The sequence below is a fragment of the Vicugna pacos genome, chromosome 3 (assembly GCF_048564905.1).
Source record: "Vicugna pacos chromosome 3, VicPac4, whole genome shotgun sequence".
NCBI lineage: Eukaryota > Metazoa > Chordata > Mammalia > Artiodactyla > Camelidae > Vicugna > Vicugna pacos.
The window spans coordinates 23,820,869-23,846,302 of record NC_132989.1 but is presented as its reverse complement, the minus strand read 5'-3'; the positions used below and the strand labels follow the sequence as shown (position 1 = coordinate 23,846,302).

Sequence of the window (25,434 nt, the reverse complement as noted above, 5' to 3'; positions counted from 1 at the left end):
ATTTTTAAAATTTCTTGTCATTGTTCCATGTACCCGCTGTAGTAAAAGAAGAGATAATTGTGGAGGTTATTATAATTTTCATTTGTAAGAATTTTTTAAAAAAGACTTTGAGGGCTTTACAGAAGAAAAAATTTATCATTTGCATTAAAAAACTTGGTAATGAATAATTTAATCCAATTTAATTGTATTAAATAACTGATCTGATTCCTTAATTGCATTTAAAAGGTAGTTCTTTCTTGGATTGCTTTGTTTTTGCTATTCCATTTCATTATATCAAGCTGTGGCTTTCCTTCATTTTCTTATTCTGAGTTGCATTATTAAATATTGTTATAAACAAGTGGATCATCAGTTGTATTTTGGAAATGTTTTTTGCTGTGGTTTGTTTTGTTAGTATTAGACATTATGAATTGAAGATGTGAACTGGGAGCCCAGTTAATTATCAGGTTACATAATCCTGTACTGGTTTATTAGCCAGGTTAGACTGCAGACTGTTCTTGAAACTGAAGGTGCTGCCATAACTCAGAAAATGCATTCATTGTGGCCCATTTCAAGTGACATGAAGGATAGGAGCCTTTGCTAATAGTCCATTTGTCCTGTGCAGCTCTTGATACATGCTTTCTTTCCAAGCAAAAATGCATTGTTACTATTCTCCAATGGTATGTTGAGCATTTCATTATGTTAAATATTTCAATATTAATCTAGACTCTTAATCATGGTTTGTGAAATATGATAGTGCATTGAATAGGCAGAGCTGAATGGGTGAGTTACTATTACTGACTAGTCAGTGTTTGTGGGGGTTTTTTATTCCTGGGGATCTGTAAGTTGGCAAAGATTTCTTATCTGTTACAATTTTATTTTGCTTCCTTGAACCTGGGGTCATCATGTTCTCAGGAAAGCTCTAGACTGACCTTGAAGTGTATCTTTAGAAACCTGTCATTTTGCACAGAAGTGGCTAAGTGAAATGTGAGCTTGATCCCTTGGGAGGAGTGGAAAAACTGAAGGAAATGGAAGATGGCAATCCTTGAGAGAAATTTAAGCTTCTTTGGGTTTGTTAAGACCAGTGAAAGATATGATGTTTTCTAAGTGTCTTTAAATTAGGTCTAAGGCATTAGTTTGCTATATCTCAATTATAGTCAGAAGGATTCAGTTAAATACAATGCATTTATTAAGTCTGCCTTTCAAAGACGGTGCTAGGGGAGATGTTAGGAATGTGTAAATCACCACTGCTACAAACCAATGGGATTAGCTTTAGTAATATCACTAATGGGTAAGAATTGGCAATCTGTACCCATTTTGCTAATCTATATTGGGAGAGAGACATTTGCTAGATGTGTTGCTAAATAAAACTGAAAAACAGCCTAACCAGTTCAGTTAATCATTTATAGAATGTTATTAGGTGAAAGATACCATGCTTAAAAAAGCCGTGGTACCTGTGTTCAAAGGAGCTCTCAACTTCGTGGGAGACAGACACACTGATACAGTGCTGTATGGCCAGTGCTATAATAGAGATGCTTGTAAAGTGCTGGGGAACCCAGAAAAGAGGGAACAGCTGTTTCTATGGAAGCAGAGGACATTTTTCTGAGCCTTGAAGGAAAATGGAAAAGTCTGGAATAGGTCTCTGGGCAGAGGATAGGGGTTTTATAAAGATCTGGGACTGTCTGGAGAAGAGTTTTGAGTGGAGACAGGTGATGAGTCTGACAGGCTAGTGCGGGTCAGGTTTGTTTGTAGGAGTTTCGGTTCCAACCTGCCTCTAATAGGGAAGCAATCCCAAGTTTTTTTCAGAGGGGAGTTGATTCCATGACAGTGATAACTGGGTGCTGTCTGTAGAATGATTGGAAATAAGACTCCTAAGAATGGGAAGGGTTAGTAGAGTGAGATGTTTACTAAGATGCAGAGGAGGGGAGGGAAGAGGAGAAAGGGGGCCTAGAGTCTTTTTCTAGGGGACCAATTTGCTGGAGCTTTGGTCAGCAGAGGTGAGGAAGGCCACAGGGGTAGTAGATTGGGAGGAAAACTCTTGGCTTGGGGCTTGTGGAGTTTAAGGAACTGAGTTCTCTCTCCAGTTGTGTTTTGGAGTCCTTTAGATTGGGGAAATACTGTTCTGGTCAGGACAACACATGCTGTCGGCTTTTGGTCTTCATTGGTAACTGTAAGAGGTGGAGCTTGCTCCTTTTTTTTTTTTTAATCTTTTTTTTGGAGGAGGGGTGCATTTCAAGATTTCTCAAGTAATTATTATAAACAGTAAGATTAGAATGAGTATTTTTGCAAATATTTTCTCCTATAGGTTGTCTTTTCATTTATAGTTTTCTCTGCTGTGCAAAAGCTTAAGTTTAATTAGGTCCCATTTATTTATTTTTGCTTTTTTTTCTATTCCCTTGGTAGACTGCCCTAGGAGAACATTGCTAAGGTTTATTATGTCAGAGAATGTTTTGCCTATGCTTTCTTCTAGGTTTATCATGTCTTATCTTCATGTACAAGTGTTTAAGCCATTGGTGTGAAGTAGTATTCTAACTTCGTTGATTTACACGTGACTGTCCAGGTTTCCCAACACCACTTGCTAAGAGACTGTCTTTCCTCCGCTGTATATTCTTGCCTCCTTTGTCAAAGATTAATCAACTGTAGGTGTGTGGGTAGAATGGGTGTTTTTAAGTCACAAAAGAAAAAGTACATTCTCAGGTTGCCTAGATGCTCAGAGCTTGAGGCTGATGCTGTCAGGACTGCAGGGGGAGAGGGTCTCTGTTCATATCTTTCAATAAAACTGTTGGACTAAAAAGAAAGAAAAACCCAAACCTCTAATGTCTTAATTTCTCTGTGTATCTTTCAGACTTATCTTTTGCTGTTTCACTATCCTCTGTTTTTTGCTCATAATTGTGGTTCTTAGAAGGTGCCAGAGCTCTCTATTCCCTTAGCACAACCTGAAACAGCTGCTCTCCCTCCTGCCTAGTAAATCAGATCCTCAGTGAGGATTCCCTGGCCATTGGGGATTCCTTCCTGGGTGCCCCTCTTTGCAGTGATGGGTTACTTTACAACTTTATACTTTGTTGTATTTGTAACTGTTTTCCTGTCTAGACTGAGCATTTTCCCCAACTTTTTTTTCCTGAAAATCTTCAAATATATATAGAGAAGTTTGAAGAGTAGTAAGTACAGTGAGCACTTGATTTGTCCCTTCATCTAGACAGTTGTTAACATTTTTCAAATTTGCTCCATTGTTCAATATAAACTTTTTTCTGAGATTTGAAAGTAAATTGCAGACACCAGGGTGCTTCACTGCTAAGTTTTTTAGCATGTAACTCCTAAGAATAAGGACATTGCCCTTAAGTACAATAGCATGCAAGAAAATTTACATTGTTATGGTAACATATGATTCCTTCTAAAGAGTGGTCCAAGAACTGGTGTATGTTCTCCTTAGGAACTTGCAAGAAATGTAGACTCTTACATGGTACCCTGGAACTACTGATTCAGAATTTTCCTTTAAATAAGATTCCCGGAAGTACTGATTTCGTGTACAGTCCATATTCATATTAAATTCCAGGCATCAATAAAAATCCTATACTGCATTTAGTTGTCATGTCTCTGTCGATTTGATTTTCAGTCTTTTTTTTTTTTAATGACATTGACACTTTTTAGGCCACTATTGAAGAATGTCTGCAGTTTAGATTTGTCTCATTGTTTCCACTTTTGACAAGAACGCTGCGTATGTAATGATGTACCTTTCTCGACATCGCAGCCATTGTCAAGTTGTTCCACTGGTGGTGAGGTTAAATTTAAACACTTGGAATTAAGTGACCTCTGCCAGATTTCTCCATTGTAAAGGCACCTGCACCCGTTTCCTTTTGTGCTTAATAATTAACTGCTGTGATGATCCCAAGAATGTAGTAATTGGTCAGTCATTGATTAATGAACGACAGAATAGGTCATCAAAGGTGTTTACTACAAGTTTTACAGACAGTTCTTTCTTGTTTTCTCACTCGGTGTGGGTAACTTCCTAGACTCTGGTCAAGTTTAGGCATCTTTTCTCCTGGTTCTCCAAGAAAAGTACAGTCCTTTTCTTCCTGTGGGTTTCTCAGATGTGAGAGAAGTTTCTCTGCCTTTTAGTCCCATTGTTACAAAACAAAAACCTCTTTTCCTTTTTATTTCTCTTTTCACTTGTGCTTCCAGTCCAGATAGATGCTGGTTTCATCTTTGTTTTTGAGACCAGAGTCATCCAGTTCCTTGTGGAAATAAGAGACTTCCTGTGCATCCATAATCAGTTGTCTGTTATGAGGGCTTAGTGCAGTTTTCTGTTAAACACTCTTCCATTGTTAATGGTCTCAGCCATGTGGGGGTGGAAGCTAAGTGAACAAACCTAGATACTGAGTTCAGACTGCAGTTACTTCAGCAGCTCTGGAGCTTGGCTTTGTTTTTGTTCTTTTCCTTCACCTGATCTCTTCTCACCTCTTCTTGCTCTGTGCTTCAGCCACGTTTGCCGCCTTTTCTTCTAAGTCCTGGGAGATGCTGCCTCATCTCTGTTAACTCTGCCTGCAGTGCTCTTCCTCCAGATAATTCACTTGATTGGCTCTTTCTTGACTTTCAGATTTCAGCTCAAATGTTATCAAGGCAGAAAGGCCCTCGAAGGACCCCACCTAATTTCATTACTGTTACCCTGCCTAATTTATTTCCTAGCACAGATATTGTCTCATATGTTTATTTCTGCTATTACCACAGTGAAGTTTCGTGAAGGCTGTTTTTTGGTCTTGAATATTGACTTTATGGAGAAGGCACTCAAATATTTGCTGATTGAGCAGCTAAATGGTTGACTGAACTTTCTTTCTTTAAGGTTTACCTTTTGTCCTTTTCTTGGCATTTTGGTAACCATTGTGTCTCCTGATGTTTGTGGCATGGCAGTACTTTCAATCAGCTGTTCCCTGTGTTTCCCCATTGCTTTTGGTACTCTAGAGAAAGTAAGAAAAGGAATAAAATGAGAGTGATGGTATGTTTTATTATGATTAAAAATAATTATAATCTTTAAAAAAGTAATAAAATAACTATAATAATTATAATCTTTAAAAATAATAAAGATCTAGCCAGTTGTCGTTTTTCTCAGTGATCTATATACTTGGAAAGAGAGTGACTTCTACTGTGTGCCAAAAAAGTGCCTGATACAAAATGTATTTGTATAGAATGAGTTGATTACATACAAATGATGGTTTATGTGATCCAGTACTCTGCAGTAAATAGGAGATTTTTTACTCTGATTATATTTTGGCCCCCAGGTTTGACTAAGGCTCAGCATTTTTTTTTGAGGAAGGGGGATGATGATATTATACTTGTGATTAGAAAGAGATTGCATTTTTTTTTTTTTTTTGCGGTGGCAGGGTAAAGCAAGTTTTGTTTACATGAACCTGTGTTTTATACTTTCTTTTACTCCTCTTGACCCTCTTCCCCTATCCCCACCTAGTTTACATTTTAGAAGAAAGTGACAGGCTTAGGGGTGGATTTAGTAAAATAGGTATCAGAGTGAGTCTTAATTATAAGGGTTACTTTGTATTTTTGGTCAGTAACCGGGAGATTTGAGAGTTGAGTTTCCAACAGCTGTGTTCTCTATTTAATGCAGATGCAACCTGGCATCCCTATGACTGCACTGAGTAATAACACAATCCTGTATCGTTTGCAGTGTGACAGTTACCGTTTCTGTGGGTACTTTTAATTTCTGAATTTCCTGATTTGCATTTAAATGAACCATCCTAACATTGCATTAACTTAACCTTGCTGTTAAAAAAAAAATTGGCATTGAGTAGCTAGGTAAGGATATCCTAAAGCTTTGGCGCAGACACATTTTAAGAATGATGTAGCCATTCTGTTGTAAATGAACATTTAATGTCTTTGGAGAAGGTTATGTAGCTCTTTGCACGAATGAGGCAGTTTGCCAACAGTCAGCTTCCTTGGTTCTGCTGGAACTATGCTTTTATTTTCTGCTTGTTGCTTCCCCATTTCTCTTTCTATTGTAAAGATAGCTAGTCAAACACCTACATCTCTGCCCCTTTCTGAATTTATAGTGAACTTTTGCTTTATAGACAGGATTGCTATTTATAAGGTAATGAAAACTAAATAACTACAGTTTAACTTTTTATTTAGTTGAACTAAGCGTGATCCCTCCTGGAAAAACCTAAGGTTGCTGTAATTCATTAAGGTTGGCTAGCTCTAGTAAGTTTTGTAATAGATCTTGTGAGGGAGTGCTCTGTAACTTAATTGGAAAACTAGAAACTGCCAAGAGTTTAAAAGTTATTTGTTTAGCTACTCTAAACAATACCATTAATTGTAGAGAAGCAGAAGATATGACTAAGACTGAGGCAGGAGCTTTGTCTTGGTAGGCTTGTAAATATTTTAAAACCAGGTTGCATAAATTTAGTTCAGCTAATGCTGTGCTCTGCATAAACCATCTTTGCATAAAGTACCTTGCCAGCAACTTAAGACATATAAGGAAGCATAAGCATAGTTATCTTTAACCTTAAAATACAGCTAGGAAGACCACAGGCTAAACCTGGGAATAATTAATTACATTTAATGAAACAATTAAGAGGCCATTGAGAGAAATTTAAATGAAGGGAACACTAGAATTTGAGAGCTAGGAGGATTTGGAGCTTAGAATTTAAGCCCTTTCATTTTATCGATGAGAAAACTGGGGATCCAGAAAGGTGAGGTGACTTGCCCAAGGTCAGAAAAAAAGTAAGTGTCAAAGGTGGTTCAAGAAGCCATGTTCTTTCCAGAGAACATGTTTTCATTAGATTTTAAATGTTCTACCTCTACTTTTTGTAATCTTTATGGTTGGAGTCACCAGAAGTATAGCTTGGTTGCATTGTGTAGTTTAATAATGTGCGGTGTCACTCTTGGCAGGGCCTTTGATTAAAGATGCTGCACAAGGCAGTCTGCTTCCATCATGGTTATTGAAAGACTTGAAAACACACTGAATGAGTTCTCAATTTTCAAGTGTCGGTATATTTCAAGTTTCTCAATGGAAGTGAGTGACTGAGCCCTTTCCCTTAACACCTTTTAGTGCTAGTCTGAGTCTGGTGAATTTTTATGTGGGAGGCTGGAGACCTCAGAGACATTAGTTAAGAGGTTGTAGAGTTCTGGACTGTAGAACTGGAAGGGACTTCAGGGGAGAATCTTGTTCATTGGTTGCAGAGATGATTGTTTGTCCTACACAGAGGGAAACATTTTTGGAACAAGTTGCTATCATTAAAATTGGGAGATTTCACATAAAAATCTGCATGTCTGGGTCTCTTGAAATATCAAATGATCTGCTGACCCTAGGTCTGTGTAGTAAAGATTGGCTGGAGCTGATGGGAGCTGGGCACATGCTTTTCCCATTTACCAGTCCTGGCCCCTCCTAGAGGTCTCCCGAGACCCAGAGAAGTCAGGTTATCATTTGCAATTTATTATTATTGTGCTTACACTCTGCCTTTTTTCCCGTTAAGCAGAAATTGAAATTGTTTTGTATCCCAGAGTGTCAAAATTAAGAAAATAACAGACCAAGAAGCCTTTTTTCCCCTGAGAATTAAGAAAAAAAATTATTTTAAACAGCATGTACAAATCATCAGAGGACTCTTGTTCTTTCTCTCAGACAATCTTAATTTTTCTAAAGTCTTTTATTTTTTTCTCTGAGTGGCTTAACTCAGGCTTCCCAGGCCCACCTTGGGTAGCTTCCTCACTCTTTGAGTTATCTCCAAACAGCTTTCCTCCTTGACAGCTTTGTTTTGTAGGAAAGGAAAGGTTGCTTTCTTTAGGAAGCTGGCAACCTCGGGAGAAGATGAATTCATGTCCTAAAGAACCAACTCTCTGCTACCTGTCAGTGGGCAAGAGCTTTTAATAAAAAGGGGAGTTTCGGGGGTGTATAGGTGGAGGGGAGGGGTCTACGTGCAGAACTGCACAGTCAACTCTGACAGTCATCTTGAAATTGGTCCTGCGGTGGTCTGATTAGCGTCATCTTGATTTTTAAAGTACAGTTAATCTTTGGTTCCAGGGTTTGTTCACACTTCTTTGAGACCAGTTCTTGAAATTGTATAAGATGGAGCAACTTCTGTCATGGCTGTACTCTGGCCATCTTGTAGTTAACTTATTCCACCTGGTAGGGGTTTTAGTGTCTATAAAGCAGCTCAAAGGATATGGCTCAGAATATTATCTATAGCCTTTGAGGAGGAACTAAGGGTCCTTGACTTTATTTAATAACTAAACTATTACTATTTTGCCCTGTTTGACTGCTTTTCTTTGCTTATCTATTTTTTCATTTCTCTGATTAAATTTATTCTTTGGCTAAGGTTTTTCTACAGACAGGAGTCAAGGTGACGACACTGGGGGAGGTAGGGGAGTCTGTTCCAGAAGGCCCCATAGAGTCCTCCATTACAACTTCCCTGTGGCTTCATACTTGTCTTTCAGCTCAGGACTCTCATCCTGACCCCAGTTTTACTTATGAAGAAATTGGGCACAAGTTGTAGATTCTAAAACAATATAAGAGTGCATATGTATGCTGTTTGGACCTTGATTTTCTGGTTTTGAAAAGCCATTAAGTCCTCAGATGAGTTTCTTTCCCCAGACAAGGATTGAGCTAACAGCTTTTCTCTGAGCTCCTTTTAAGAAGGCTTTTTATTTCAAGGAAGAAAAAAAAGAGTTTCTTTCTTTGGGAAAGTGAATTGTCATATGTTATACTTGTTTAATAATTAAAACCCAAACATGACCACATGACTACTTGGAGCTGGCTTCACTTAAGTTATCTCTTGACTCCCTCCCTGTGTAACCTTTGGAAGCTTTTCTGTTTTGTGTTGATGCAGTGGCAGTGGAATGCTAGGATACAGGAATGCAGTATCCATGGGACAAATCATTCCTTCTGAAATGTCTTATCTGTGACATTTGATGACATTTGCTGGAGCTGTTGTCAGCCCTTCAGCAGTCTAGCACTCCCATCTCCCAAGGTTGACTGACTTGGGTTGATCAGTTTAGTGGACAAATAACCTTTGAAAAACCAAAGTATAGGCTGTTCATAATATGAGTGTAGAGAGCAAATTTGCCCACTTGTGGTGAAACAAATTCCCTGGAAACTGGCATTCTGAGTTGACAGATTAAACAGGTCCAAATTCCTTTTGGCATCCCATCTTCATTGATTCTAGTATTTTTTGATGCTTAGTCTTGGTGAGATGTTAGTTGATGTCTGCACTAATTTTCAGCAGTATCTAAAGGGGCCTACCTATTTGTGCCTCAAGCATGCCTTTATGGAAGAGGATACAAACAGGTATTTTTATATTAAAGTTGTCAGGAGTGGGATAGTACAGACATGTGCAGTTCTACCTTGTCCTGGTCATTATTCTAATAAAGAATTTATGTGTTTGATGTTGTTTTCTATAGAGAATCTAGAACTATGCTATCTGATAAAATAGTCCTTAGTAGCTATTAAACATTAATTAAAATGAAATAAAATTAAAAAAAAATTCTCAGCTATACTACCCACATTTCTTCTACGCTCCCTTTCCCTCCTCCTCCTCCCTTCTCCTTCTCTTTCCCCTCCTCCTCCCTTATCTTCTCTCCTCCTGCCCTTCCCTCTCTCCATGCCTTCTCGATTCCTATTCCTCATTCTTCCTTTCAGTTTCCCTCTTCCTTGTCTCTCTCCTCCCTCTTTTCTTTTCCCCTCCTCTTACTTTCCATTCCACTTTCCATTCTTCTCTGTATGTATACATATATTTAATACATTTTCTGAACCATATAAGAGTAACTTACAGACATCATTTCTGTTACTTAGAACAAGGACATAACTATAATGATGAGAATTTGAAAATTTAACATTGATACAATACTGTTTATTATTTACTTCAGAATCTTTAATCAAATTTTATCAGTATTTTTCTTCTAGTACAATTTCAATCCAAAATGCCTGTATTTAGTTTTCATGTCTGTGAGCCTCCTTTAATCTGGAAGAATTTCTCAGTCTATTTTTGTTTTTTCTACCTTGACATTTTTGAAGACTAGCTGATTATTTTGTAGAATATCCCTCACTTTGAGTTTGTCTGATGTTTCCTCATGACAAGATTGAGGTTAATGTAATTTTGACAGGAAATACCACAGAAAATGATGTTGTATCCTTCTCAGTGCTTTTTATAAGGAGATACATGATGCTTATTTGTCCCATTATTGGGGATGTTATTTTCTTTACATAGTTAAAGTGTTGTTTGTCAGGTTTCTCCACTGGAGAGTTACTGTATTCCTCCTCTTTGTAATCAATCAATAATCTGTTGGGAGTTACTGTGAGACTATGTAAATACTCAGTTTCTTAGTAAATTTTCACCTACTTGCTTTAGCATTCTTTCATAATTCTTGCCTGAATATTATTATGATATTTCCTAAATGGTGATTTTTCTAAATGCTATTCCTTCTATATTTATTAGTTGATTTTCTATTAGAGAAGAAATTTTCCTTCTCTTTTATTCATATTAGCATAGAACTTATTCAGTGGATCATAGTTTGTTTAATCTTCACAGAAGCTCTCTAAAGGTAATGATAGTCTTTTTTTTTCTTTTAAGTAAATGATAATCTTATTTTATAAATGAGGAAACAAGTTTAGAGTGGTTAAGTGATGATCAAGCATGCCTTTTGATTATATTGTCCTTATAGTTTGTAAAATAAAGATTCTACTTTTTTATTACACAGGTATTTAGAAAGTTATTTTTATAATTTTATAATATCAGAAAATACAGTTAAGAAAAAAGAACATTACCACTCATCCCTAACTCTTAAAGGTAATATTGTTAATATTTTCTTTTATATATGCTCCTGCAGTTATACTTCATATTGTTTTAGAAATCCCCTTTCCATATTCAGTAGTATTTTTTTTTAACATTTTCTCATAAACCTCTACAACATTTCTCCCATTTTTAAAATGAGAAATTTCAGATATACACTCACCCATACATATGTCCTTGATCTAGGTTTAATAGTTATGAGTTTTTTTTTCATAATTCCTTGATCTCTCTGTTTATGTGTTTGTACTTTTGCTGAATTTGAAAGTTGCAGTCATCTTGATATTTCACCCCTGAATATTTCACCATGTGTCTCCTAAAAGTAGTCATTTTTCTACATAGCCACATTTTCATTATCACACCTGTGAAACTGAGCAGTAATTCCATAATATCATGTAATATTTAGTATTAAAATTTTGCCAGTTTTCCTACAGATCTCTTAATAGTTGTTTGTTTCAAACCAGGATCCAAACAAGGTACATGTATTGCATTAGTTTCTTTTGTCTCCTAAGTCTTTTAGTCTAGAATACCCCCCCACCACCAGCCGCCTGCTTTTTGAAAAGTTAAGGCCACATTGTCCTGTAGAATGCCTTACATTCTGGATTTGTCTGTTTCCTCATGGTGTTACTTAACCTGTTCTTTCTGTATCCCCTATAAACTTCTATACATCATATAAACTTGAAATTCAGTCTAGGTTTAGGGTTTCTTAACCTGTACTGAATTTGGATTGGAAAAGTATTGTCTTTGTTACTATTAACAGGAATTTAGTGTTTCCTTCTATTAATGTAGAAAACAAATTCCAGTTTTCAACTGAACCTGTAACTTTGTTCCATCAGTAGGAATCTCAGTGCTTTTCATGTATGCTGTGATTATATCTTGAAAAAAGTGCATGTTCATTATTACTTTGAAGTAGTTATCAGACTTCTTGACATGTTATTTAGTATGTTAATAAAGAGCATGTGTATTAACTGCATCACACATTTGTTTGTAAAGTACTTTGATAACTAATTTTCAGTATACGTGTTTTATTTGTAATTATTTGAATTATAATTCATGCATCTTAAAAAGCATTCTGAGAAAGGATCTATAGCTGCACTGTGCAATCAATATAGAAGCCATTAGCCACATGTGGCTATTGAGTGCTTGAAATGTGGCTTTTCTGAATTTAAATGAGCTTAAAACACATCTCGGATTTTCAATCTTATGTAAAGGCTCCTCGTCCAGCTGCACACATACATCTGCCTGATGGCCTCGCCCAGTGAGGACGAGCCCCGTCCCCGGGAGGATGATGTCCCCTTCACCACCAGGGTTGGTGGCCGCAGCCTCAGCACGCCCAACGCCCTCAGCTTCGGCTCCCCAACCAGCAGTGATGACTGCTTAGTCATGTCATCATGTACTTATGTAAAACATCTCTAATAGAAAAAAATACTGATTACATATTGAAATAATATTTTGGATATACTATTTTAAATAAAATATATTGTTGAAATTAATTTCATCAGTTTATCTTTACTTTTTTAACGTGACTACTAGAAAATAATTATATAGGTGGCTTGTATTATTTCTGTTGGACAACATTGGTCGATAGGGTGTAGTAGACTGCTAAAGGGGTCCATGGCATTGAGAAAGATTTAGAATCCCTATGCAGAGGCTTCATTAGACTCAGGTTAAACATTTAATTTTAACTTGGCTGTTGCACAACTAACTTTGCTCAGTTTATAGTAATACCGAGGCTCATGAAAAACACATTTAAAACGTTTTTTCCATCAAGAATACTTTTTAGGGAGTGTGGAGCACTTCATATTTCATCATATTAGGCATATAATATCAGAGCTTCATTATTAGCAATGTTAAATTTAGTTATTTAAGGGGGTGACCATTAGATCTCACCCTTGTAAAGGTTTAGCCTGCCCCCCTTGTAATTAGTAAGTAACCAACCTGTCAGGTGATACTTTGGCACCTTACAAATCTGCTGTTTTCTAATAAATAACCTGTCACCTAATGGTGTTAATGTCCATGGGTGATCCTTGCCTCAATCAGTTATTACACTGGTATTAACAAATGGTCATTTTCTAATTCTATTCTACATTCATGGTAAAGAAATTCCTTTCCTACTCCCTTTCTTTTCTTGTGAGGATCCCTATGGTCATAGGCTATCTGTCTGTCTAATATATAGTTACAGTCATCAGTTATTCTTTACTGAACTTGGAGCCCTTGGTTCTTGTATTTTTTTGATATGATCTTGTTAGTCTCTGTGCTTTTCCTTGCTTTCTGCACAATAGTATATATCAGACCTGGAATAAGCCCCACCCATTTTTTTCCCCTGAAGGAAATAATATTTAGTAGAAATAAAGATGGGCAGTGAGAACACTGTTTAGTGTTTTTTCTAAATTTTGTCAACATTGTTTTTTAAGAGCAGCATAGTATCCCATTGTGTGGTTGGTTATGTGATTTATTCAGTGATCTGTTGTTTGAAATTTAGTTTACAGTTTTTAATGATTGTGTACAGTGCTGTTGGGAATGTCATTGTATCCAAGTTTTTACACATACCTTAATTTCTCCTTTAGAATAAGAATCAAGAAGTAGAATTTCTCCTTTGTAAGAATGTACCCTTTAAAAAAAGGTTTTATATTTCTATCAACAGTTTGTTGTCTGGAAATTTTATGTTACTGTTTACCTCAAGGACACACTTCTGTTTTTCTTTTTTTTTTTCTTTAAGGCACTACTTATAGAAGCAAACACCAACTGCTTGGTATTTTGGTTGAAGTCTTTCCCCTTACTCTTATGGCCTCTGTCTAATGGAAGTTTACCTTGACACTGATACAGTGATATTTGACTAAGTGCAACTGGAAATTGCTTCCGGCTATTAGTGATAATAGCTGTAGGTACAGAAGGCAGCCGACCTTAAGCATTATGTTTCAATATAGTAAGACAAGATGTTCCCTAAGAATCCATTAAAAAATGAAGTGGAGTGTATACCTTTTAGAAATATTGTACTATATAAATGTTGTGGAGGAAGAAAAACTAGGATCTTCTGTATTAGCCTTCATTTACTTTACCTTTTCATGCTGATTCTAAGTCAGTATGGAAAAACTGGAGGTGACAGTTTCTTGGTTCTAGGGAAGTCCAAAGAGAAAAGCTCAATGTGCTTGGGAATGCCCTCTTGTAACACCCCTAATGTTTATAAACTCAAAATCTTAAGTATAAGCGATTGTAAGAATTATTAGTCCCTAATGTGTAGGCTAGTAAGAATTTTTTATCTTGTGGTGAATGTCACTTTCCTAGTATAAAAGTCCTTAACTAGGAGAAGATTTGTTATGTATTAGCATGTTTGTGTTTGATATTTGCCTGACGAGGTTTTTGTTTCTCTTTCAGAAATGACTGCTGTCCACGCAGGCAACATAAACTTCAAATGGGATCCCAAAAGTTTAGAGATCAGGACTTTGGCAGTTGAAAGACTGTTGGAGCCTCTTGTTACCCAGGTAAGAATCTACAAACAAATGCATAGTTGTTGTAACATGGTTCCATAGCTATAGGCCTGGGTAACAAACACAGGGCAAGGTTATTTAGTTCAAAGCCTTCATTTGAGTGGCTGAGTTTAGGCTGATAGTAATTAGACAGTTTAGCTCCACTAATAATTAAATATTGATACATGGATTCATTTAACTCTTTAGAAACGTAGTTGCTGTCATTTTTTTCAGTCTTATTGGCCATAATAGGAGCCAGTGGTATGTAGTGCAACTTTCCAAATGTTTGCACTTTATAGATGTTTTTTTGGTATCACTCTTTGCTTGGAAGCTATTTCTAAGAAAGATGGGGTATGGAGCCTTGACTGTTAAGTCTCTTCACTCCGCTTAACACACCTTTGATTGTCTAGGATCTCTTAGCAGGTTGTTTAATTTGAGGAGGTAGGTTTGGAATGTTCTGTTACTAGCACAGATATCACAGTGTGATAACATTTTATTAACTGTTAGCTACTAGCTATGCACTTTCAGTGTTTTGGCACATTTTACACTTGTGTGTGTGTATGTGTGAGAGTGTGTAAGAAAATGAGATGTAGCGGCATGTGCTTTCTTCTTAAAAAAAACTCCATTCCAGCTCATAAATATAATCTAGTATTATAAATAAGTAAGTAGGAGTGTGTACTAAGACTCAGTAATGTTTACTTTCTTGGAGCCTAGCTACTGCAGCTCTTTTGAGGGGTCAGTAGGTCTTTTGAGGGGCAAATTACCCTAATCACAAATCTTTAGTTATCTTCAACCTACAGATCATCTGGTAGTATTATCGGTTAATGTCTGGGACTTAAATGCCATCACAGTAGGCTGCTTTGAGCAGTTGTTCATTTCTTTATTGAGGGCCTTTCCTAATTAATTGCTGAGATTTGTGTGAATAAACTGTGAAAAGATTTCAGAAGCAAGTTCTCCTAAAACATTTTGCACTGGTTGAAAACATTGAAAAATGTAACCTCCAGGCAAAGCTAATAAGGTCATTGTTAACCTCTTTCTGAACTTCTTGATGACATATTATAGAGATGTGTAACTTGGTTGTTGTCAGTTTTTAATTTGTAAAATGGGGCTTAAAAGCTTAATGATCATGTTTGAGGAATTAAAATACTATATTTCTTACCTTACACATTGAGATAGCTAAATTATTTTGGAAACTAGAGTATCATTTGTGAATATTTTCAGTATGGAGAGAGTTGTATGTTATTAACAGTGGAATTTCATAATGTGATGTTTCATTTTGATATGAATAATTTATTCTTGCTATATTTAAAGATGTTAGTTTTTCTGTTATTTTAATTGACTGCAGTTTAATTTTCAAAAATGAAACTTCTAGGTTACAACTCTGGTAAACACCAATACTAAGGGGCCGTCTAATAAGAAGAGAGGTCGTTCTAAGAAGGCCCATGTTTTGGCTGCATCTGTTGAACAAGCAACTGAGAATTTCTTGGAGAAGGGGGATAAAATTGCGAAGGAGAGTCAATTTCTCAAGGAGGAGCTTGTGGCTGCTGTAGAAGATGTTCGAAAACAAGGTAGGTCAATATTGCTTTTTACATATATAGAGAAAGGCAGGCCTTTCTAGAAAATTCTTGAAGGTGACTTTTTGTGGTCAATATTTTTATTCTTATATGCTTACCAGTTGTTCAGATAACATAATATTCAGTTATTGGGAAAGTATTAAATTGTACTGGCTTAAGCTTCAATCAGAAGAGATACTAACAAAGGAACATCTATTTTGAGAGATCTGAATCCGTTTCTCTTTGGTGTTATAAGTAATAGTTGAGTATTAGAAGTGTTGTAACACAATTTGATAGGAAATAAATGGGGCAGAAGTTTACTTTTCATCCTATGTAATATCTTGTTCATGCTGAAGACATAGGGGTGATAAAATGGAAAAATGTCAAGCCATTATGAAAATACCCTTGAAACTGCTCCATTCTGTCAGACTCATATGTTAAATCAGTCATCCATATTTGCACTGGTTTGAGTTTGAAATAATTTAAATCTGAGCTTAAAGGAATCATGTTTTGGGAAACTCAGAAATAATAAAAAGTGAAATTATAACATACAGCTTATCAGTAGTTACTATTAGAAAAACTGTCCTCACCATGATGCTACATATATGATAAGAGGTCTTTAAATCTGGAAGATTAACTTCTTGAAACCTATAGTTTTGTGTTGAACTTCTGGCCCAGCAGGAGGACTTCAACAAAGACATAGGTTTTTGGACATCAGGTAAATTGATCTGACCCCCTACTCTGTGCATTTGCTTTACTGGCCTTTGGGAGAACCTGAGTGGATCTCTGTTGGCTGACAGCAATGTGCATAGTCCATTGGAGTCTTAAGTCAAATTCATTCCTATGACAGTACCCAAAAAGGACAGTGCATTTAATGGAGATGCTGTCTCCAGTTGTTTTGAATTTGTGAGTAAATATTCCTTAATACTGCAAATAATGAGATAATTTAAATTTCATAATATTAGCTAAGTGGATATATTAGTTTTCTAGGATTGCCGTAATAAATTATTACAAACTTGGTTGCTTAGAACAACAGAAACTTATTTTCTTGAAGTTCTGGAGGCCAGATAGCTGAAACCAAGGTGTCATCAGGTTGATTCTTGGGGGCTCATATGAAAAATCTTTTCCATATTCTTTCGTAGCTTCTGGCAGTTGCTGGCAATCTTGGTGTTCCATGGCTTGTAGACATACTACTCCAGTCTCTGCCCTTTTTTTCACATGCTATTCTCCTTGCATCTGTGTGCAAAGTCCCTCTTATGTGAACAACAGTCATTGAATTAGGGTCCAGCCTAATCCACTATGACCTTTTTTTGTTTTTAACATTTTTATTGATTTATAATCATTTTACAATGTTGTGTCAAATTCCAGTGTAGAGCACAATTTTTCAGTTATACATGAACATATATATATTCATTGTCACATTTTTTTCTCTGTGAGCTACCATAAGATCTTGTATATTTCCCTGTGCTATACAGTATAATCTCGTTTATCTGTTCTACAATTTTGAAATCCCAGTCTATCTCTTCCCCGCCCCGCTCCCTTGGCAACCACAAGTTTGTATTCTATGTCTGTGAGTCTATTTCTGTTTTGTATTTATGCTTTGTTTTTTGTTTTGTTTTTTTAGATTCCACATATGAGCAATCTCATATGGTATTTTTCTTTCTCTTTCTGGCTTACTTCACTTAGAATGACACTCTCCAGGTGCATCCATGTTGCTGCAAATGGCATTATGTTGTCCGTTTTTATGGCTGAGTAATACTCCATTGTATAAACATACCACATCTTCTTTAGCCAGTCATCTGTTGATGTACATTTAGGCTGTTTCCATGTCTTGGCTATTGTAAATAATGCTGCTATGAACATTGGGGTTCAGGTGTCATCCTGAAGTAGGGTTCCTTCTGGATATATGCCCAGGATTAAGATTCCTGGGTCACTATGACCTTTTAAACTTGATTGTATCTGCAAAGACCCTACATCCAAAAAAGATGCCAGTCATATGTTCTGGGTGGACTTGAATTTTGGGAGGACAGTATTCAACCTAGTAGAGTGGGTTTTGAATGAATTTATTTTAAAGCAGTTTAATTGTGCAGTGCAGGATAATTTTTGAGCTTTCTGTTGAGGAAATTAGGATGCCTATTACTTCATTGTCCTCTGTGAGAAAGTTTTGCTCTCCAAGTTTTCTTGCCTCCTCTGAATGAAACTCACAATATTAATGAGTGAATTTGGTCTAGTGTTCATTAATTCTAGTGACTAAGACATTTATTTTCAAAATGTGTTTAATGTTACATGTATCTGTTTTTCACTATATATGTTTCTTATTTCAGAAGTTACTGTGATACAAATCTGTAGCAATCATGGTATAATACACTCCCCCCAAATTGCTAATGCATCTAAACTTTTTGTTTTCTTGTTGTTTTTGTTTATATCCCAGAAAATCTTTTATGTGGCCTGAATCATAAGTACTTACCTGTCCTAGTGCAACTTTGCAATTATAAGTGATCTATCCATGATCTATTCCCCATAATTTACCTGCTTCTTGCAGGGGAAAAAAAACCCTATAACTTAAACAAAAACATAACTGTTTCCCATCATTACTGTATCAGATTGTGAAAAGCTGAAGTGCCTTGCTTTTTTCTGTTGGGTTGCTTTTTATTTGAAGAATGTGAAGAAATGGTGATGAAACCTCTCTCCTATCATAAATAGAGCAAAATATATGATATGAAAATGGTTATGCACAGATTCTTTAGTCAACCAAACCTTGCTGGTTCTGTTGTTAAAGCTGTTTACTCATCGCTTGAAATCTTGAAGTGATGTTATCTGCAGATTTTGGACACTTCTCCCTTTAAAAAGTGGGGCCTAACTTAATTCTCTTAAATGTGTGTTGGACTTAAGAGACTCTTGGCTCTATAAAGAATAGAATGTGGTGTGAAATTTACATCATCTACTTTTAAAGCAAAATTATAAAGAGTGTACTGTCATGCTGTCTCTTCCTGGTGAATTATTCTTTCTGGGGGAAGCTGGCTGCTATGTTATGAGGGACACTCAGGAGGTTCTATGGTGAGGAACTGAGACCTCTTACACCTATTTATCAAACATGTGAATAAGCCACCTTGGAGGCAGATCCCCCAGCTCCAGTCAAGTTTCAGGTGATGGCAGCCCCAACCCACCCTGATTCCTGATCCACAGAAAACTTAGGGAGATAATGTCATTTTTAACCTGCCAACTTTGGGGGTGATTTGTTGGGCAGGAAAAGATAATTTATACTGACACCTTTCCCAGGCCTGCTTTCAGTGGTCCTGAGCACTTACACAAAACTGACCTAATTGCTCTGAATTTTACTGGTATATAAAATGCAGAGTAATTATGATTTATCTAGAGCTCCATAACAGATTGACTAATGAATTAGAATTCTTCGCACTTGAAGTCTGTGCTTATCCAGTGGAACACTTAATTGCTAAGGGGTATATAAGAAGATTTTCTTGTTCTGAATCAATGTGGGCTACTTCCGTCTAGTATAAGTTGGCATCCCCCCCCCAAAAAAAAGGGATTAGGTATTAGGTTGGGAAAGTAGCTACAGACAATATATAAACAAATGGACATGCTGTATTCCAGTAAAACAATAAAAACATGGGGTTGGCCAGATTTGACCCGCTATACTTCTGATATAGGGTTTTCCCAGCCTATTAAACATATGAGCTTACTGTTTTCAAATAAGTATTGATTTATGTACTTATTAATAATGCTTTTGAGCCAAAAATTAGACCTTTTGTATCTTTGTGTTTGTATAAGCCCTGTGCTTTCTTTGCAGTCATAATTAATAACAGACTAATGTATACAGTTTTTTAGCATAACTTAATTTTTTTTATTTGCCTCTGATTACATGAATAATAAACACAAACATCTGTGAGTACACTAAATACTTATCTGACACTGTCAGTGGGTAAAGCACTCACATAAATGCAGGGTCACTTTGCCTTAAGACCAGGTGAGTCTCCTGTGGTAGATGGGAGCCAATTACCAATTGCATGGCATTGAAACCCTTGTTGATCTCGGGGTTTCATTGTACTGCCAGTCAACCTTAACTAGTTGTTAACTGCCTTATATGGACTGAGGCATACAAGTGCCTCTTAGAAATGTGCTCTTTTCTCTTTTTGGGACCCTACCCACCCTGACATTGCCCACTTTGGTTAGATCATTCTTACCTTAGACTTTTCTTCCTGGCTCTTATCACAGTGATAATTAAATAATTGGTTGTCTTCCCTTCTCTAGGCTCCAGCAAGGTGGGTTCTTTGCTGGTCTAGCGACTGTTCTCTGTGGCAGCAATCATGGTGCCTGGTCCTTGATAGGCACTTAGATGTTTGAGGAAGATAATTGACTGTGTTCTCCAAGAAAAGGCTCATCTCAAAAATTAAGGTGTTTTCCTCCTCAGTGCTAAATGTAAATACAGGAGTACCAATGGAGAGTCTTAACTTTAAAAAAAAATTGAGGTATAATTTACATAACATAAAATTCATCCTTTTAAAGTTTGTAATTCAGTGGTTTTTAGTATATTCACAGAATTGTGCAGCTGTCATCATTATTTAATTACAGAACATTTTCATTACCCCCAAAAGAAATCTCATATCCATTAGCAGTCATTCCTTAAATATTTTATCAATACCTGGAAAACAGTGTCTAAATGTATTTCATGAATCCTGTCCTTGAGTACGGCTCTGATGAGAAAAAGAGAGCCCTTAGCTGGGTAGGGTACATTTGAGGGACAGAAATGGGAAGGCCTAAATGAGACTTGTTTGAAAAGGGGAGAGACATTGAAAAAGGAGGACCAGTGATGGGAAGTTGAAAGTGGAGTGATGAGGAATAGTTTCTACTAGAACAGGGTTTTTTAATCTATTAGTTACAGTTCAGTTAGATCTCAGAGCCCAAAATCAGAGACTTGCCACTGCATCAGCAACTTCTTCCCCATAGCTCGTGGTCATTTCCAGGTGAATGAGGGAGAAGAAGGCCCCAAGAGTCTGAGGTGCCCATTTATGTATTCTTGCGCTTTTCAGCTTTTCCCAGCATTACTTTGGGTTTATTTTTAAAGTTTTTTTTTTTTCCTGAAATTAAACTGAAATATGTCTCCTTCACTTTCTTCCTGTTTTAAGGAGTTCTGCCATCTGGGCAACACAGAATAAGAAAAAGAGTGGTGTTTTGGAGAGATTAGTGTCAGGTGTGTGAAGGAAGAATTACAGGGGTTGGGGGAGAGCCTGGAGGCAGGACCAACAGTCAAGAGATCATCAGGGTAGTGGACGATGAGATGGTGCTGTCACAGAAAGGACTGCTATATCAGACCATGGAAAGGGAGGATTGGCTAGGTGTCTTGCAGGTTTACTGACAGCTGGGCCTGTATAAATGGCTGGTGGTGGTGGTTGTTTTTTTTTTTTCCCCTGATGTTCTTTATAGATAAAACTAAGGGATCTTGTATGTGAAATTTTTTTTTTCTGAGACTTGAAATGTTTAGGGTATGTATTGAGGCAGTGTGTGCTACTAAAAATTCTGGGTGAATTACCTAAAATTAGCATACTCTCCTCAGCTTAGAGCTGTTAAGATTCTGCTATGCAATTTTCTGTCAAGTTAAAAAAAATTTCATTACAATATTTTTTTCCCCTGTGTTTATTTATACTAATAAAAGTCAACTAACAGGTTATTTTGTTTTTCTTAACTTTTAATTTTGATTCACAGGGAGTTGCAAAGATAGTACAGAGTAGTCCAGTGCACCCTTTGCTCAGTTTCCCCCAGTGGTTACATTTTATGGAACTGTAGTACAATATCAACACCAGGAAATTGACATTGGCACAATATGTGTATATAATTCTCTGGTTTTATCACCTGTGTAGATTTGTGTAGCCACCTCTCCAGTCAAGTCTATCACCACAAAGCTCTCCCTCATGCCATGTCTTTATATTCATACCCATATTCTTAACATTCCGCATCATACCTAACCGCTGGCAAGTAATCTGTCATTTCAAATCCTGTCATTTCAAGAATATTGTATAAATGGAATCAAACAATATATGACTTTTTTATGTTGAATTATTTTTATTGACATGGAAAGATATTCATTACTTAATGTCAAGTGAAACAATTTCTAGAAAAGTATAACAAGATTTACTTTATGTAAAACTGTGTGTGTGTGTATGTATGTATGTGTGTGTGTGTGTATATATAGCACTCTATATATCTGTGTATATAAATATAGGTAGATTTGTTTCCCCATACACAAATGGTGATATCTTTGGCTGTACAATATATGACCTTTTGAGATGGGCCTTTTTTCCCTCAACGTGAGAGCCATCCAAGGTGGTATATCAATAGTATTAACTTTATATTGCTAGAGGGTATTCCATGAGTACTCCATGGTGTGGGTATAGCTTGTCTTTTCATCTTCTTAACAGGTCTTTTGCATAATAAAAGTTTTTAATTGTGATGAAGTCCAAATTGTTGATTTACTCCCCCACTCCCATTTCTGGATCATGCTTTTGGTGTTAGGTTGAAGAATTCTTCAGCAAGCTTTATTTAGCTCATGAAGATTTTCTCCTGTTTTCTTTAAAAAGTTTTGTATTTTTATATTTTACAGCTAACTCTCGAATTCATTTTGGGTCATTTTTTGTATAACATGTGAGGTTTAGGTTGAGTTCTTTTTTTCCCTTATGAACATACAGTTGTTGCAGTCCCATTTATTGAAAAGACTGTCTTTCCTTCATTGAATTGCTTTTGCCCCCACCTTGTAAAAAATCAGTCAGCTGTGCTTATGTGGGATTATTTCTGGGTTCTCTGTTTTGTTCCATTGATCAATGTGTCTATCCCTCTGTCAGTACCCAGTCTTTATTGCTGTAGCGATGAGTCTTAGAATTACGTTGAGTGATTCCTCTCACTTTATTCTTCTTCTAAATAGTTTTAGCTATTCTAGTTCTTTTGCTTTTCCGTATAAATTTTAGATAGTGTTGTCTATATGTATAAAAACTTGGGATTTTGACAGGAATTACATTAAACTTGTAATCAATTTGGGGAGAGTTGACATTTTTACTATATTGAGTCTTTCAGTCTGAACAAAATGTTTCCATCTATTTGGGTCATTTTTTTTTGTTTCTTTCATTAGTATTTAGCATATGAGTTCTCTGTATGTTTCCTAGGTTTACATTATTTTTATTTTTGAATTATTATAAATAGTATTTTATATTTAGTGCATTTTACCCTAGTTTTATTTCTAACTTTGGTAGCATTTTTGTTATTTTTTTCTAAAACTTTAACACTAATTGTAGGTTTTTTCAATGATTTTTTTAATCTTTAAAACTGTTTTCTATACTTTCTATTGCATCATTTCTCTATTATTGGACTTAGAGGTTATTTTTATGTTGTTCATATAAATAATGCTATAGTGAGTGAACACCGTTTACATACAATGTTTTCCCTTTTTTAAAAAAATTATAGCTCTAAGACATATTTCCTGGAGTAGGAATATAGGGGCACAGATCTTTTTTAAAAAATTGATGTATAATTTATATCCAGTGAAGTACACAAATTGGTGTAAAGTTTGATAAAGTTTTACATGTATATGTAACCATGTAATTACCATACAGAGAGTTTCCTCAGGGACATAGGTTTTAGGACTTTAAAAATGTATTTCTAAATTGTTCTCCAGTAGGATTATTATCTATTTATCTATCTTGTCTATCTGTCTATCTAGTTTGCTAATGGTCATATAACCTCACCAAGTGTAGGTTACAGAAATTCAGCTCGAACTTGTTTAAGCAAAAAAGGAGTTTATGGGTCTTTGTAACTGGAAATTCTAGGAGTAGACCCTGAGTTCAGGCATGGCTAGATGTGACTGACTGAAAAGATTTGAGACTTTCTTCATTACTTGAGTCCATGTATTTCAGTTTACCTTTGTTTTCATACATGCATATTGGATAAGATGTCCACCTCTAGTTTGAGGTGGTTATCCTACTTTTGTCATCCCAGCAGAAAAAACTTTTCTTCCTCAATCTTTGTGTCTTAGTCCTAGAGGGGACTAATTAGTTTTGCTTTGGCCACACTCAGCACTGAACCAATTTCTGTTGTTAGAGGAGTTGATTAGTCAGTCTGGCTCACATGTACACTCCAGGACACAAGGAATGAGGGAGCATTCTCCAAAGGAGCAAGGGGTACAATAAAATGATGTTTAATGGAAGTAAGTTGTCCTTCTTGACAAGTAATAGGATAGTCCATTAAAATTTTTGGCTATCTTTATAGGTGTAAAATGCTACTTTTTTTTTAAAATTGCATTATTTGGAGGTAATTGATGTTGATCATCTCTTATGTTTGTTCATGAATATATCTGAAACATGGTGCTTGCGAGAGCCCCTAGGGCAGTGATAAGTATCTGTAAACATTTAGTACTCTTATTGTTGATTTGTTGAAGCCCTGTTGTTTTTCTTATTGATGGGAATTCTGCCAGGTTTCAAAAATTGAGAAACGGCTTATTGGGCCAGAGGTGCTAATCTTTTAGATTTCTCATCACTAATCTGTTGGTATTGCAGAGGTAGTGTTAACTTGGAGTTGGAAGTCAAGACATGGTTGGATGTGTGCGTAATGATTTTAATGATGGGACAAGATTTATGGTAGTCCTGGAAAAGGTGGTTGAATAGAGCGAAGATTGCAGCTTAAATCCAGTGACTTTTACAGCCTCCCAGACTATTTGGTTTGATTTTTGTTTCATGACTGCCATACCACTAACCCAATCACCTCTCATGTATGTGCTGGACAGCATGAAAACATCTGGATAATTCACTGCAGCCTCTTCTCCAATACTGAAAAAACATTTATTAAGAATACCTTCATACCTCTTCTCCCCAAATGGCTAGAAGGTGAAAATGGAGTAAATTCTTTTACTAAGTATCCTTGTCCAGTAGATAGAAAGCAAACACTTTAATGTTTGGCTTGTAGTGTCCCCCTTTCATGTCGGTTTATGTTTAGACAGTATTTATCTTAAGATTTCTTTGGAGGCTTTTGTTTTCAAGTTCTGGCTTTGGGATCATTACTCCATTTCAGATAAACTTTAATTATAGTCCTTGAGTAGAAGTACAACTTCAACTTGTTGAGAACAGTCAATGTTGTTCAATACCAGGTCTTAGTCATTACAAGAACCATCTTTTCCGTAGAAAGTGTCTTGTCACTTTTAGAGCAAGAAAGCAGTATTTATTGGTCTTCTGAAACAGTGGAGTTTAAACTATTGACTTTGACAGCATCTGTGTGATCTTAGCAGTTACATTTGATTGGTGAGCATACTCTTACGGTCTTGTTGCACAGATAACGTCTCAGCATTTGAAAATTTTGGAAGCACAGAATTACCCAGTTAGATAAAACTGACTGTCTCTTAGGGACATTGCATGAAGAAGGGATAGGCAGTGAGAGTTTTAAATTGATATTAATTAATTCTTTTATTTATCTCAGTAATTGTGTAGTGAAATTGAGGACATAGATGCCATCTTCCGTATTAGAGTTTGCATGATTTGTATATAGGGAGAAAAAAATACACATGGGGAGGTGTGTGTATGAATATATGTACGTATGTGTGTGTGTGTGTGTGTGTCAGAATCTTGGCAAGGCAATTTTAAGGAATATAATGATGTATTT

At 36.2% G+C, this 25,434-nt stretch overlaps 1 protein-coding gene across 4 annotated transcripts in view; it reads left to right on the top strand.

The window, feature by feature from the left end:
- Positions 1-25,434, top strand: part of CTNNA1 (catenin alpha 1) — a 276,028-nt gene that overhangs the window by 130,793 nt on the left and 119,801 nt on the right. For all 4 annotated transcript variants that reach the window (XM_072956860.1, XM_072956852.1, XM_072956855.1 and 1 more), the window contains 2 exons: positions 14,136-14,242; positions 15,600-15,795. In XM_072956860.1, the coding sequence (XP_072812961.1) occupies positions 14,136-14,242; positions 15,600-15,795 (303 nt within the window). The remainder of the gene's footprint in view (positions 1-14,135; positions 14,243-15,599; positions 15,796-25,434) is intronic.